This window comes from Hibiscus syriacus, unplaced genomic scaffold (assembly GCF_006381635.1).
Source record: "Hibiscus syriacus cultivar Baekdansim isolate YM2019G1 unplaced genomic scaffold, ASM638163v2 tig00002793_pilon, whole genome shotgun sequence".
Taxonomy (NCBI): Eukaryota; Viridiplantae; Streptophyta; class Magnoliopsida; order Malvales; family Malvaceae; genus Hibiscus; species Hibiscus syriacus.
Genome location: NW_024061944.1, coordinates 1,753,192 through 1,769,170, shown reverse-complemented (window position 1 = coordinate 1,769,170; position 15,979 = coordinate 1,753,192). Strand labels below are relative to the sequence as shown.

The following is a 15,979-nucleotide window of genomic DNA, read 5'->3' as shown; positions in this document are numbered from 1 at the left end:
AATGATTAAGACATACTACTTTCTTTCTGTATCTCATATGGATTTGTTTGTAGAGTTTGATGATGTTGATGATGATGCTTCGAGTTCGACTATCGAACACATAAAACTGAATGAGTTCGGGAACACAAAGAGAGATGATGAAGACTAGAAAACATGGTTCAAACGCAATTGGGCATCGTAACGACATTAAAAAAAGTTTGTTTTAAGACGCACATGTATGCTTATATTTATTGTTTAAGGTCTATTACTATGCTTTTATTTATTGTTTTAAGGTGTATGATAGATGTGTCGTATTTCTAACTCGTTGGTTTGGTATTATTAATGTCATGATTAATAGTTTGTTTTTTAATGTAATGCTCATGGTTTGTTGTTTCTATAGTCCAAATATATAACAAATGTTGTATTGAATTTAATTAGTCCTACTAAGAACAAAATCAATTACAATATTGCTTTCATGATTCCATAAACAATAAAACAACCTCTAAATGTGTCATTACATGCGCAATATGCTTGTGGAATCTTTTTTATGTAAGAAACCGATAATATTTTGGCAATAGTTGATATAGTCATGCTTCTGCAATGAAGAAGCTCTTTTTTCTTATCTTCTTGCAGCCTCTCTTTTATGTGAAGCAATTGAATGTCTAAAGTGTAAGTTGCTTCGATGACACCCAACATAAGACTTTCGTACGAGTAGCCATTAACAACGATCCAAAGGTTTCAAGGCATACTGATGAAGTCGAACATTTACAAATATGATTCTATAATAGGAGCCAAGAAAAAGTCCCAACAAGTTAAACGAAGGTGGAGAAAGTCCTCAATAGAATTAGAAGCATCACAACGTAAAAACTCATATAATATATCATTTGGGAGATAAGATAATGAACATTTAGCTGCCATGGAAAACGATGGAAAAGTCTATGAAAATGATATATAATATACTAATAAAGAAACATGGAAGGTAATGTACTGAGGACCACTTGCTTCATCTTTCATGTATATATATATTGTATGACGCTGGATAAGATACAATCTGAAGAAAAAGAAAGATGTGTTTCAATTGAAGCGTTCCAGTCATGCCAACAGATAAAACTTTAGTTTACTAAGATTCTAAGACAAAATCTAATGATAAGGAAAGGCATGCTACAATGGATGCATTTTTTCATTATTATTCAGAGAATCTATGAATTATAATTGTGATTCATCCCATTAAAAATGAAAGGCGCGTTCCATGGGAAGTATTTTTTCATTATAATTCAGAGAATCTCTAGATTATAATAGTGATCAATCCCATCCGAAATGAAAGGCACGTTTCAGGAGAAGCATTTTCCATTATTATTCAGAGAAACTATGCCATGTTAGAGTGTTTCATCCTATCTGAAATAAAATGATCGTTTCAAGGAAATCGTTTTCCATTATTATTCAGAGAATCTTTGCCATGTCAGAGTGTTCCATCACATCTAAAATGAAAGGCACGTTCCGGGGAATTCGTTTTCCATTATTATTCAGAGAATCTCTATCATGTCAGAGTATTCCATCCCATACGAAATGAAATACGAATTTCGGGGAAAGCATTTTCCATTATTATTCAGAGAATCTCTGCCACTTCACATAATTGACATGAATTATTCCCCAACCCTAAACATCTTAAACTCTTAAATTATAAAATTAGTAACTCTAAACTCTCAAACTTCAAAACGCTCAAACTACGAAAATGACTCATATTTCATCTTTTATTTACTACGATGGAGAAATCGGTGAAGATCAATATAGGGTTATTTTTTGATCATATCATTATATTCTTCTATCTTTTAGAATAAACATTACTCTTCATGATTTAATCACAAAAATCTTAAGGTTGGTGTTGGAAACAGTACATATTTCTAACTTAAATTTTTCCGTTAACATATATATCGTTCAATCTCTCAAACGACGATGATGTTACTATGATGGTTGATGCTTCGAGTCAAAATTCAAACTTTATTACATAAATGTATGCCACTTTTGTTGACGTGCATATAGTTTAGGGTATGTCATTCTCCTCCCACTATAGATTGCCTGAACTTGTTGATCAAGTTAATAGTCCAAATCAAACAATATGTAATAATTTCACGTCATTAATAGCTAACCCACATCCTCTAAGTATTTTATCAAGTTCCACGGGAAGACATTCAGGTCCCACTTTTTCCAGCCTCAACATGAAGATGTCTTCCACTTCTAGGGGGAGACATTCATCTGTCAGCACATTCGACCTCGATATGGCCATGCCTTCCACATAACCCATATGTTGACATCCCTTCAAGTTCTAGAGGAATGCATTCATCTGCAAACTTCTTCGAACAAAACATCGGAGTCACAGAAAAACCATTGTCTCATCTAGAAGAACCTCTTCGTGAGCCATGAGCAGATGCTGCTAAAACTGGATTATTCATTGAACTGAGTCACCGCAATTCAACATGGACTCTGATTATGATGCAGATGAAGTTCCTACAAATAATATACAATACGAACTTCTAGCACACATGTATGAAGCTGACTATGATGTAATGTACATGCCAGAATTTCCTGATATGTCTTATTTTGGAGATTATAAGAGGTATTCATCAGTTAATGATGGTGATTTATATCGTGAAATGGAGTTCACATCTAAAGAAAAAGCAATGATGGCAATTAAGAATTACAATACTCATAACTTAGTTCAGTCCAGAGTCGACTAATCTACCACTGAAAAGTATGTATGTTATTGTATCCAAAGCGATAACGACTGTAGCTAGATAGTTCGCGTTTCAAATAAAAAGAAGGCCGACATATGAGAACTAACAAAATACAATAACCCTTATACATGTTGTGCACAGGGAATCAACTAGGACCTTCGAAACTTGGACTCCCACGTCATTTGCCAAGCCATCATACCCTTGGTCAAAGGAAACTCCCACGTACCTATTGCAGTGCTGATTTATGCAATATAATCTCAATATGGGTACAATGTCTCCTATAAAAAAACGAGGAAGGCAAAACAGAATGCCATTATGAAACTACACGAAAAATGAGATTTATCTTACAACGAACAACCCAATTGGTTTAACTTAGTTCAACGACTTAATCCTGGGACAGTAGTTGAGTTCGAAACTAACTATGCCTACCACAATGATTGAGTTTTTCGAGATCGTTGCCAATTTCACCTTATTTTTTGGACTTACCTACAATGCATTAATGCAATCAAATACTTTAAACTCGTTGTCTAATTGATGGTACATTCTTGTATGGGAAATACAAAAAAGTTTTATTATTGGCAGTTGTCCAAAAAGGTAATTGCAACATTCTTCTCGTTGCTTTTGCCCTTGTTGAAGAAGAAGATACAAAGTCTTGGGCTTTTTTTCCTTAGAAATCTACGACTACATGTCATCACCCGGGACATTATTTGTATCACTTCAGATCGAGGAGTTGGGATCAAAGCATTAATGGACTATTTAGGTCCAATGTGGAAACCCTCAAACGTCAAACATCATCTCTGTATCCGACATATTGATACAAACTATCATGTCAAATATAAGAAGAACAATGAACGACAATTAATTATATGCATGGGTATGTTACATTTTCCCAATTTCATTTCTCACTCATTTTCATTTTTTTATAGTAACTACTTCAATTTGCTTAGGTTACGAACTCTCACCTCAAACGTTTGAGGATATGCTTCAAGAATTACGAGAAATAAATGAACATGGATACAATTACATCAATGAAATCAACAAATAAAAGTGGACAAACACATACGATGGTGGATATCGATATAGACATATGACAATTAACTTGGCTGAGGCAATCAATTCAACCTTAAAGAGGGCATGTCATTTACTAGTGATTGTTTTGGCTAAAACGGCGTATTTCCGTTTGGGTAAACTTTTTGCCAAACTTGGGGGACAAACTCTTACTTTGATACAAAATGGTTATGTTTATCACCCAAGATTAGTAGTAGATCTACAGTAAAAGGTTGCATCATCAAACAACATGTCCGTAATAAGCTTTTCTTGCACCCAAGAATTATTTCGGGTCACAGAAATTCCATGACCCCTGCAAGGGATTAAATCTAAATCTTTTAGAGTTAATCTACGGGAAAAATGTTGTGATTGTGGGTTTTTTTTCCAAGCTTTGAAGTATTCATGCTCTCATGTCATAACAGCTTGCTCATTTTCTCGTCAAGACTATAAGCGTTATTTGGATCCCATATACCAACTTTCTGAAGTATTCAAGGTATATAAATATGATTTTCCCCCATAGGTAATGATAAAGACCCAAATGAGGTTCAGACTTAGCTTCTAATTATACCGAATCAGGACTTATTAAGGGAGCCAGGTCGTCCAAAATCCAATCGAATTCATTGTGATATGGATATTCGAGAGACGTCAAGAGAAAACTTAAGATGTGGCCATTGTATAAACCCTGACCACAATAGGAAAAATTATCCATCTCTTTTATCATCATGTAACCATTGACCACCACTCATGTAATCATATCATCTAATATTTCAACTTATGTTATTCTATTTCCTTTTAGTTTCGATTAATGTGATTTTAGTTTTTTTATCTCTTATATCTATGTATTTTTTCCAATTAAATATTTAACGTTTTTTCTTACAATCTAACATACAACTAAAAGCACAAACATCTTAACATACAACCAATTTTAAACTTCTTTAAAAACCCTAAAACATATAAATATAATTTAAACCACTAAGAAAATGACCTAAACCACTAATCAAAACCCTAAAACCTTCTTAAACTAAAATCCTTAAACTTAAAATTACCGATCAAAGGAGACGCTTGCCGCAGGACGCATCATTCATGGGAGGCGAGTTTCTTAGGACGCGCCTTAGGTGGGAGGCACGTTTCATGCGACGCGCCTTCTCCCCCACCACAAGTGTATTTCGTGCACAACACCTCTTTCTCTCTCCTGAAAATGGTGTTAGATCGGGAAATAGTTAAAAATAAATGTCTGATTGGGTGAATTTTTTTAAGGAAGATGATTTTTTTGGTCAAAACTCCCTTCTCTTGTAAGGCTTCAACCCCTTATCTTCCTTTTTATCGTTTTCTTAAAAATAGTTTTTCTAAATTATTTTTAAATTAAACTAACTGAGCTGTGTGTGTTTTCCTCCTTTTTCACAGGTTAATGAAAACATTGAACGAATGTGCTTGGTTTGAATATTGTGCTACTTATTTTCAACAAAAATAATGTGTTCATATTTTTGCTTATATTATTTTCAAGCATTTTTAGATTCATTTCGACAAAAGAATAATATTTTTTTATTTTAAAAATATGATTTTATAAGTTCATTTTAGTACCTAAGATTATTCAATTTCATTAATAAGTACCGAAATTAAAACTTATAAAGTAAAATAGGCACTAACCCCTCATCCACTCCATTAATGCTATCCAAACAGTCCTTTATTTTTACGGTGTTTTTATGATATATTTTTCTTGTGATATTGACATATGTAGGTGTAGTTATAAATAAGCAAACCGCAATAAATAAATAAATAATACCTCGCTTGTCTCTTCACTACTTCCTCTATATCTGAGCTCTGAGAAAAGAAACTGCAAAAATTATTAATAAATAGTAAAACTAAATAAATTAGAGAGGGGAGTGAATATGAAGAATTAGCTCTTCTTCTTCCTCTCAATCTTCAATTGCACTTCTCTCAAAGCTGCCTTTTTTTTTTCTTTTGCAAATGTAAAGTTGGATTTTTGCAACAAAAACAATGGCCAAGTGTCACAGAAACGACATCGGATCAATAGCCATCGATCGCCCTTCCACTACCAGCACTACCGGCAACAACATCAGATTATGGACAACCTTCTCCGGCGCCGCATTCCGAAGGAAAATCTTCGACGCAGTAAGCTGTGGTGAGAGCTCTCGGCACCGCCGCGAGCTCATGCAAGAAATACCCAGCGACACCGTCTCTCAGCAGCATCCTCTACAGACCACCGCAATGAAGCCGGCATTGAAAGAGTTTCTTCAATTGCATTCTCTCAAAGCTGCCTTTTTTTTTTCTTTTGCAAATGTAAAGTTGGATTTTTGCAACAAAAACAATGGCCAAGTGTCACAGAAACGACATCGGATCAATAGCCATCGATCGCCCTTCCACTACCAGCACTACCGGCAACAACATCAGATTATGGACAACCTTCTCCGGCGCCGCATTCCGAAGGAAAATCTTCGACGCAGTAAGCTGTGGTGAGAGCTCTCGGCACCGCCGCGAGCTCATGCAAGAAATACCCAGCGACACCGTCTCTCAGCAGCATCCTCTACAGACCACCGCAATGAAGCCGGCATTGAAAGAGTTGAATGAGCCGAGAAAGCCAGAGAAAACGGTGAAGAAACCCATCAGCAATGGAAGGTCGGAGAAACTGGCGGATCTCTTGAACTTGGTCGAAACTGAAACTGATGCTGGGATTAAGAGGAAAGTGGAAGCTTTGGAGGAGTTGAAGCGCGTGGTTAAGGAGTTGCAAGGGGAAGACGAAGAAAGTAAGAGAAAAGCTGCGAGTAGAGTCAGGTCTCTTACTAAAGAAAACTCGGAAGCTAGAGTCACTTTAGCCATGCTCGGAGCCATTCCGCCTTTGGTTGCAATGCTTGATTTTCAAGATTCTGATTCACAGATCTCTGCTCTCTATGCTCTGCTTAATCTGGGAATCGGGAATGACGTGTAAGTTTCCTAAATTTACTGCTTTTCTTTTTAAAAAAAACTGTTATTTTTTTCTTCTAATCTTACTAATCTTAATCTTTTTTCCTTGTGTTTCTTGGCAATGTTGGGTAATATCTGAAGTGATAGAAGGGTATTTGGTCGGACAAGTCGTTTTCCATGTTTTTGCTTTCGTATCATATTATTTTTTCGGATTTGGGGAATAATGCATTTAATTTGTCTTTAATCTTATTCATTTCCTTTTCCTTTAATCCTTCTAACTGACGTTTTCTGGGCACAGCTTTGTTTGTTCGATTTTGTTACTTAAAATAAAATTGTTTATATTGCAGGAACAAAGCGGCCATTGTCAAAGCAGGGGCTGTGCACAAGATGCTGAAGCTTATTGAATCCCCAGATGAGCCAAGCGAGGGGATTTCTGATGCCGTTGTAGCAAATTTTCTTGGCTTGACCGCCTTGGATTCGAATAAACCTATCATTGGATCTTCAGGGGCTATACCTTTCTTGGTGAAATCCCTCAAGATATTGGACACAGAAAGCAGGTCTCAAGCCAGACATGATGCTCTTCGAGCTCTTTATAATCTATCCATCTCTCCCTCCAACATTTCCTTCATGGCGGAGGCTGATTTGATACCTTTACTGCTGAATGCCTTGGGGGATATGGATGTTAGTGAGAGAATTCTTTCGATTTTGAGCAATTTAGTGTCCACTCCCGAAGGTAGAAAGGGGATTAGTATTGCACGGGAAGCATTCCCCATTTTGGTCGACGTGTTGAATTGGACCGACTCGCCGAGTTGCCAAGAGAAAGCATCGTATATTCTCATGGTAATGGCACATAAAGCATACCGGGATCGACAGGCCATGATCGAAGCGGGCATCGTTTCGTCATTGCTCGAGCTAACACTTTTGGGTAGTACATTGGCACAGAAGAGAGCTTCTAGGATTTTGGAGGTCTTGAGAGTGGACAAAGGGAAGCGTGTATCGGAGAACTTTGGTGGGAACATGAATGCAGCTGTATCGGCTCCAATTTGCAGCTCTTCATCTTCCTCGACGAATCCGAACAGAAAGGAGTGCTTGGTGGACGAAGAAGGCATGATGAGCGAGGAGAAGAAAGCTGTTAAACAATTGGTCCAACAGAGTTTGCAGAACAACATGAGGAGAATTGTGAATAGAGCCAATTTGCCGCAAGATTTTGTTCCATCGGAACATTTCAAGACACTCACAGCAAGCTCAACTTCTAAGAGCTTACCCTTTTGACCAAAAATGGATTACCATTTACAACCCATTGCCGTGAATGGGGAAATGAAGAAGATTTCAGTCTTGTTTTGCAGTCCCTTGTGCTTCTTTTTTCTTCTATTTGGGTAGCTTTTGTCAATGTATGATATCACCAGTGTCAATATTCCATCATCATCATATCATAAGCTTTGTAGAAACCATTTCTTTGAGTTCAAAAGTAACTTGAATGTGTGAATTCTGATTGAATGTGCTCCGAATGACGAATCTGCAGCAAGTGATTCCCGGTTGTCAGTGGGAATGGCATGCAAAACAGAGAAATCAGAAGGTTGATTTTGTCAAATTAGATTAATGTTTTTAGCCCATCTCGGTCCCTACCGCCCTATAATCAAGGTCATGTTGTCACTGTCAAACCTCCTCAAAGGTACAGTTTTTGTCTAAAGACATGGCCCTACGCCTTTAATCCCCATTTACTTATTTATTTTTCTCAATTTTCATCACACGCTCATGTGAAGCGAAGAGGTGTCGGTCATTTTCTCCTGTGCAGTCCAGACACCATTCTTTGCAATTTCCAACCACTGTTACTTTTGTATTTATTCTTATCTTTGCCTTTGCCATAAATGAATCCTTTTGTGCGTGTGGACTTTGCAAATGAAATTTCAATCTTGATTTGCAATTACGATTTAATTGGTACCCACAATCAACGCAAACCCAGCTAAGCAAAAAACCAGTAAAATAAATCTCTGATAATCGACTTTAATGAACCCCACCTATACTGGCTGGATTATCATTATTACAGCCTTTTAAATGTTGTTCTTCATCATAGTAGTGATTACAACAATGTTGATTATTATTATATCTTTTTCGGACTTATTTCACATATAATATTTTTTATAATTACAATCTTCGAAATAATAAAATACCGTAAACAATTATAAATATTAAGCATGCATTAAATTATGTAACTGGGCTCTTACCAGAGGACTCGATGGAAGAAAACTTGGTGTATATGCTTTAGACAGTCATGTATGGGCTGGAGAAGAAACAAATACTTGAAAAAAAAACATAAAAAATGTGCAATATGATACCCGTGATGTCGGTGGTGGTCAGAGATTTATTTCTGTTTCGGTTACGAGAAAATCCAACAGAGTTTGTGGTGGTGGTGATGGGGGGGGGGGTCATGGCAGATCTTGAAAGTTGAATGAGGATTGTGGGAAGGTACATTGCCATCAATATGAATGAATTTAGGGGTACAAAATTTGCTTTAGATGCGACACCCATTCTCTCTCTCTCTTTTTGTTTTAGAGTTGCTATTTCTAGTTCATATTGGGCCATCTCACATTAATTTTGTAACCAAAATTTGAGCCTATATTAATGAGAAATGAGATTTGTAAACATTAACACGATTAATATTGAAATGAAAGTTGATGTTTACTTATGAGATTGGGAGGAGAAATAAAAGGATTGGTAGGCAATGATTAGTTGGAATTCATGGTATACATTTTGTTGCCAATAAATATCCCATGACGTTCATAACAGAGACGGTGGGATGGGCCAATCTTTCATTAAAACAAAGCTATAAAGTCATTTACCAAATGGGGTCAGCCACGAAGAAAGTAAAAGGGGCAAACTGTCTTTTTGAGACGCATTGTTTTCCCACTCACATTTTTGTATGGATAAGGTATATAAATAGTCCCCGAACTTTTAGGACACCTACATTTTGGTTATCCAACTTTTGAAACTTGCAATACAATCATCAAACTTTTAGTTTGTTTTCAATAAGGACCCTGCTGTTAGCTCCTGTTTGTTTTTGCTGATGTGACACTTAATTGTCGTTAACTCTCTGACGTGACAACTTATTTTCTTGTAGCTTCTTATTCTTCGTGTCAGCTTCTTTTCTTCCTCTTCTTATTCTTCGTGTCAGCTTCTTTTCTTATTCTTCTTGCAGCTTATTCTTATTCTTCTTCTTCAAATCTCATATCCAAAGTCTTGCCATTTCATGGATTCTTTCTCTCTCTCTATTTTCCCAAGAAAATTCAACTTCTCTCTCTACTTTCTCAAGAAAAAAATTAATTAACTTTGCAAGAAAATCCAACCTTCCTTCCGACAATTTCCTTCCGGGCAATAAATCATTTAATGCTACTCTACACAAGCAAATGAAAGGCTCATAAAATTTAATGTTAGAATTCATATAATGTAGCAACTGGTATCACCCACAGAAACTTATACATAAAACCAACTTCTTAACAAACCTCACTTGCTTTGGACATGAAGATTGAAAGAACCAAAACCTCATCAAATGTAATAATACAACCAATCTTCGAACCAAGTATTCCCTCAAATCTCTGCCATAACAATCTAACAATTAACTTCCTTACTCCAAAAATAATTATAATAAAGACTAACAAAATAAACTATAAAATCGGAATGAAAACTTCAAAGATATTCTGTAAATCACCTTCAGTTGAATAATAAGGATATTTGGTGCTTAACGTATAGACAATTGTTTCCTTGCTGCCACCAATTTCTTACAACTAAAAAATCATAAATTTTTCATTCAAAATAAATTAAAAGAAAGTGTTTCTTTCATAGTTAATCAATTTTTCCCATGAAAGTAGAGAGAGAAGCTAAATTTTCTTATGAAAGTAGAGAGAGAGAAAGAATCCATGAAATTGCTAAGTGGCTTGAGGTGGGAACACTTCCTTATAAGCGTAAACATGGTAATGATTTTCATTATATTTACAGGATTGTTGTATTATGGTTTTTTATTTATTTTCTCTTTTGGATTGAAAAGTTTTGATTTTTACTATAAATATGTGTTTTTGATTTGTAAATGATTAGTTAGAGTTTTGAAGAAGAAGAATAAGAATAAGAAAATGCAAGAAAAAGAAGAAAAGAAACTGCAAAAAGAAGAAGAAGAAGAAGAAGCTACAAGAAGATGGAGAAAAGAAGCTGCCATGTCAGAGAGTTAACGACAGTTAAGTGCCACGTCAGTGTTGCGACCGTCTTTCGGGTGGGCCCTGAAATTTGGTTTCGACTTACATAAAATATTAGAGCCGCCACAAATCATTTATTTTTCGTAAAGAAATCGGTTGACCGGATACCATCTTACATGATTTGCGTTTTACCATAAATATGTCGAATTCGGAAGTCGGTTACAGTCAAGGAAAGATTAACACCCTTGTACTGCCCTTTCGGTACCTTTAATTTGTCGGTTGTCTTAATTGAGAAAATTAAAATTAAAATTTAAAAATTCGATCATAACTATTTACCTTTTGATCGATTAAAATTATCCTAAAAATATCATAAATAAAGAAAAAAATTAAAACAAACAAAGACAAAGAGTTAGTAAAATAAAATATAAAAAGTAAATAAAAGGAATGAAAAAAATCAAATTAAAACAAGATTAAATTAAAAAAATTAAAATTCATAGATCAAGTTAATTATAGGAATGAATTGCAAGAGAAAAGTCAGAAACTTAAGGGATTAAATAGCAAAAGGAAAAAATTAAAGTAATAAAATAGCACAAATAGAAAATTAAAGGATTAAAATAGTATTAATAGAGACTAGAAGAACCTAATAAATATGAACAAATAAGATCCTAAACAATCAATTTAAAATAAATACAGGGGCTTAAATTATAATAAAATCTAATTATATGGATTAAAATGCAATAAAACAAAAGACAACAACTAAATAAAATAAACAGTGACTAAATTTGAAAATTATTAAAATCAATATGCATATTTGAAACACATAACAAAGTATATGACCAGAGTGCAAAAGACATGAAAATAAGGGAACTTAAAGGTGATTTTACCCTGATAGGACCAAAGCACAAAACACGCTGAAAACGAGGACCTTATGCATGATTTAACCATTAATATATGTGAACAAAACATCGACCACTCGACTCTAGACCCAACGACGGCGACACTCCTACTCTGACGAACACCGCAACAAGGTAACTTAACTCCCTATTTCTATTTTAATTATTTTTTTAAACTCATGGAATTTACGTTAACTACGAACAAAATTACAAACTAAAATTCTTATTATTAGTTGCATTCGAATTGAACAAATAAATTAAGGAAACTGAAATATCTTAGGATTGCTGAAAAAAATTCTGTATTTTTTGCTATTTCCCTTTGAAAAATGAGTGTAATCCCCCATTTACATCGATTTCCGTTGGGTTTTATACCCATTACAACATTATAAAAAACAACGATAATAGATCATGATATGGCCACGACATGGGGTGCTGGCACGGCATGATGGAGCAGCATGGGTGGAGAGTCAACAACAGCATGGGGCGTGTTGGTGGCCGACAAGTATGGGTGGTGGAGTGGGCAGTGTTATGTAAACAAAAATTGGTGTTTACAGCTGCCCCTTTTTGTACATTCTTGTGTTAATAATTTTTGGGGACAACACTACTCATATATGATGAAGAGTTCGGGTCGTCTAAGGGTGATAACATGGTTCCTGTGACATTAAGTCGATCCATTGGGCACGATATCATTTTTCATGAAGTTGAAATTATGGGTGACTTTTTCGTTGTGAAGTTGAGTTGAACTGTAAAATTTTGAGCACGATATCCTTTGTCGTGAAGTTGAAATTGCAGACCTCTTGAGTGCGATAACCCTCATTGTGACGTTAAACCAAGCTCAAAGCATTGGGAAGTAGCTCATGGATTATCTTCTAGCCCAATATACTTTGTTGTGAGGCTAAAATTTGACCTGTATGAAACATGTTTTTCATTCCTATGTCACAGATGACTCATTCGTCGTGAAGTTGGGTCAACCTTTTGGGTACGATATCCTTCGTTGTGAAGTTAAAATCGTAGAGTGGCTCATTCGCTGTGAAGTTGAGCTTTGAATTGGATATCCTTCGTCGTGAAGTTGAAATCCAACATTTCGAGTCCAGTATCCTTCGCTCTGAAGTGGAAATCGACTCTGAATGAAACTGGGAAACCTTTTTTTGCTGTGAAGTTAAGCTTTAAATTGGATATCCTTCATCGTGAAGTTGAAATCCAATATAAGGATGGATGTTGCTTATGGACAAGATATCATTCGTCGTGAAGTTGAAAACGTGGATGACCCCTTCTTCGTGAAGTTGAGCCTCGAATTGGATATCCTTCGTCGTGAAGTTGAAATCTAATTTAAAGATGTTGCTAATGGACACAATATCATTCTTCGTGAAGTTGAAATCATAGATGACCCCTTCGTCGTGAAGTTGAGTCTCGAATTGGATATCCTTCGTCGTGAAGTTAAAATCGTGTATGGCCCTTTCGTCGTAAAGTTGAGCCTCGAATTGGATATCATTCATCGTGAAGTTAAAATCCAATGATTTTGCTGATGGACACGATATCCTTTGTCGTGAAGTTAAAATCGTGGAAGACCCATTCGTCATGAAGTTGAGCCTCAAATTGGATATCCTTCATCGTGAAGTTGAAATCCAATATAAAGATGAATGGTTTTGAGTTGGATATCCTTCGTTGTGAAGTTTAAATCCAATCTCGAGCAAATTGTGTCATTTCGAGTCCAATATCCTTCGCTGTGAAGTTGAAAATTGACTCTAACTAGAACCTGCAAAGTGATGCATATATGTGATACTATGGATGCAATGTTCTTAAGTGTGCCTAAAACGCATATGTGAAATATGTTGTTTCGGGCTCTGGAGAGAGATCTCGATCTCCGGTTGCATGTCTGGAATTTCGATTATGGAATCTTAAAGTTTTGATTCCCGATCTTGAACTCTTCAAAGGTTTAAATCTGATGTGAAGATTTTATCTTTTTGATCCTTGATTTGGGAAATATTTCTCGTCTATCTCAAGTACGTGCATGAGCCTTGATCGACATTCCGAATAACTGTACTTTCCAACGAATCTTTGTACAATAATATATGATCATATTTTGTAGAAGTAAATAAATCATTAGATTTAAGTTCAATCCAAGATACTCAAAAGGAATTGATTTAGAGAAAAAAATATCTTTATTCATAAGGGAAAAAGAACAAACAATACATGATAAACATTCTGGAATGATGAGGTGTGAATAAATGTCTTAGATCTCGATAATTTGAGCACTTCTAAGCTGAAAATCCGTTAGTTAACCTTAAACACATCCTTTGTCAAGGAATTTTTTAAAATACGACAAAGTTTCTAGAGAGTGCAACCTTTCTCTGACTCGTTGAGTTTGTACAAAAATCAGATGATGTGATGTTTCCATTTTCTGGATTTCTTGAATCAATATCCAAATTGCCCTTTCGAGTTTTCAACTTAGACCCATCGTTTATTGCAAGACGCCCTTTGCGGGTTTTCATCTTGAACCCACCTTATTTTTCTTTTTCTTTTCTCTTTTGTTCTTTTTTCTATTTTTTTAATTTAGGGCACCCTTTCGGGTTTTCACCCTAAATGTTTTTCTCTTTTTTGTTCTTTTCTTTTTTCTTTTTCTTCTTTGACTTAGAAATCCCTCTCGGGTTTTCGTTTTAAGCAAAGTATTTCTTGACTGCATCCGAATTGACGAGATGTGGCAGTTCTAATCCGTCCATTGCATCAAGGATAAGAGCTCCTCTGGAAAAGGCCTTTTTTCACGACATAAGGTCATTCCCAATTTGGCATCCATTTTCCTCGAAAATCTTTCTGGACTGACCAAATTCTCTTTAGCACCAGATCTCCTTCACGGAATATTCTCGGGCGCACCTTCTTGTCATGTGCTTGAATTATTCGTTTATGATAGATTTTCCTGTGATGAATAGCTTTCAATCTCTTTTCATCTATCAGGTTTAGCTGATCATATCGGGATTGCACCCACTCTGCATTATCCAGCTTGACTTATGTCAAGACCCGAAGTGACGAAATTTCTACTTCAATGGGTAGCGTTGCTTCCATTCCATAAGATAGTGAAAATGGAGTTGCCCCAGTCGAGGTTCGTACCGAGGTTCGATAAGTGAACAAAGCGAAAGATAATTTCTCGTGCCAATCCTTGTAAGTCTCAGTTGTTTTCTCCACTATCTTTTTGATGTTTTTGTTTGCTGCTTCTACTGCTCCATTTATCTTTGGTCTGTAAATAGTAGAATTGTGATGCTTTATGTTGAATTGTTCATATGAAGCATTCATCATTTTTCTATTCAAGTTTGTAACATTGTTGGTAATGATTATTTCAGGTAAACCATACCAACATATGATCGATTTCTTCAAAAACTTGCAAATAGTGGACTGAGTGACACTAGCATATGACGTAACCTGTACCCATTTTTTGAAATAATTGATTGCTACAAGGATGAAATGGTGACCATTTGAAGCCTTCGGATGGATTTGCCCGATAACATCCATGCCCCACATAGAGAAAGGCATGGCGATGTCATCACATGAAGTGGATGAGGAGGAACATTAATTTTATCCCCATAAATCTGACACTTATGACATCTTCTAGCGTAGTTGATGCAGTCACTTTCCAATGTGGACCAAAAAATACCCGCGTCTCATTATTTGTCTTGACATCATGTGTCCATTTGCATGTGTTCCACAAACTCCATCATGTACTTCTTCCACTATCATTTTTTCCTCTTCTGCATCGACACACCATAACATGACTTGATCATGGCTTTTCTTGTACAAGACCTCCCCGTCAAGGACGTATCCAGCTACCATCCTTTTAATGGTTCTTTTATCAGTTTCAGTGGCTTCATCTGGATAACTTTGATGCTTGATATATTACAGAATATCGTAGTACCAAGGTTTAGTGTCTTTCACTTCTTTAATTTGGTAGTAATGAGCTGGGTACTCATACTACTACATGTCAATTGGCATCATTTCAGACTCCCCGCCAGCCTTGAATGCGGCTACCAAGGTTTCTAAAGTGTCAGCCATTTGATTTTCTTCTCTAGGCACATAGTGGAATGTGACTTCATCAAATTCTTCGAGCAGATCCAGTATTAGCTTTCGGTATTCCATCAGCTTTGTATTCTTGGTTTCCCATTCTCCATGACACTGATAGATTACTAATGACGAATCTCTGTATATCCGCAAGGTCTTTACATTTTGCCCCGAT

General features: G+C 35.9%; 1 protein-coding gene across 1 annotated transcript; it reads left to right on the top strand.

Moving 5' to 3' along the window:
- The first annotated feature begins 6,034 nt into the window (after positions 1-6,034).
- On the top strand, positions 6,035-8,116 carry LOC120150673 (U-box domain-containing protein 12-like). Its single transcript, XM_039163309.1, has 2 exons — positions 6,035-6,701; positions 7,028-8,116. Exons 1-2 carry the CDS (start codon positions 6,088-6,090, stop codon positions 7,950-7,952), a joined length of 1,539 nt encoding a protein of 512 aa, XP_039019240.1. The 5' UTR covers positions 6,035-6,087; the 3' UTR covers positions 7,953-8,116.
- The last annotated feature ends 7,863 nt before the right edge of the window (positions 8,117-15,979 follow it).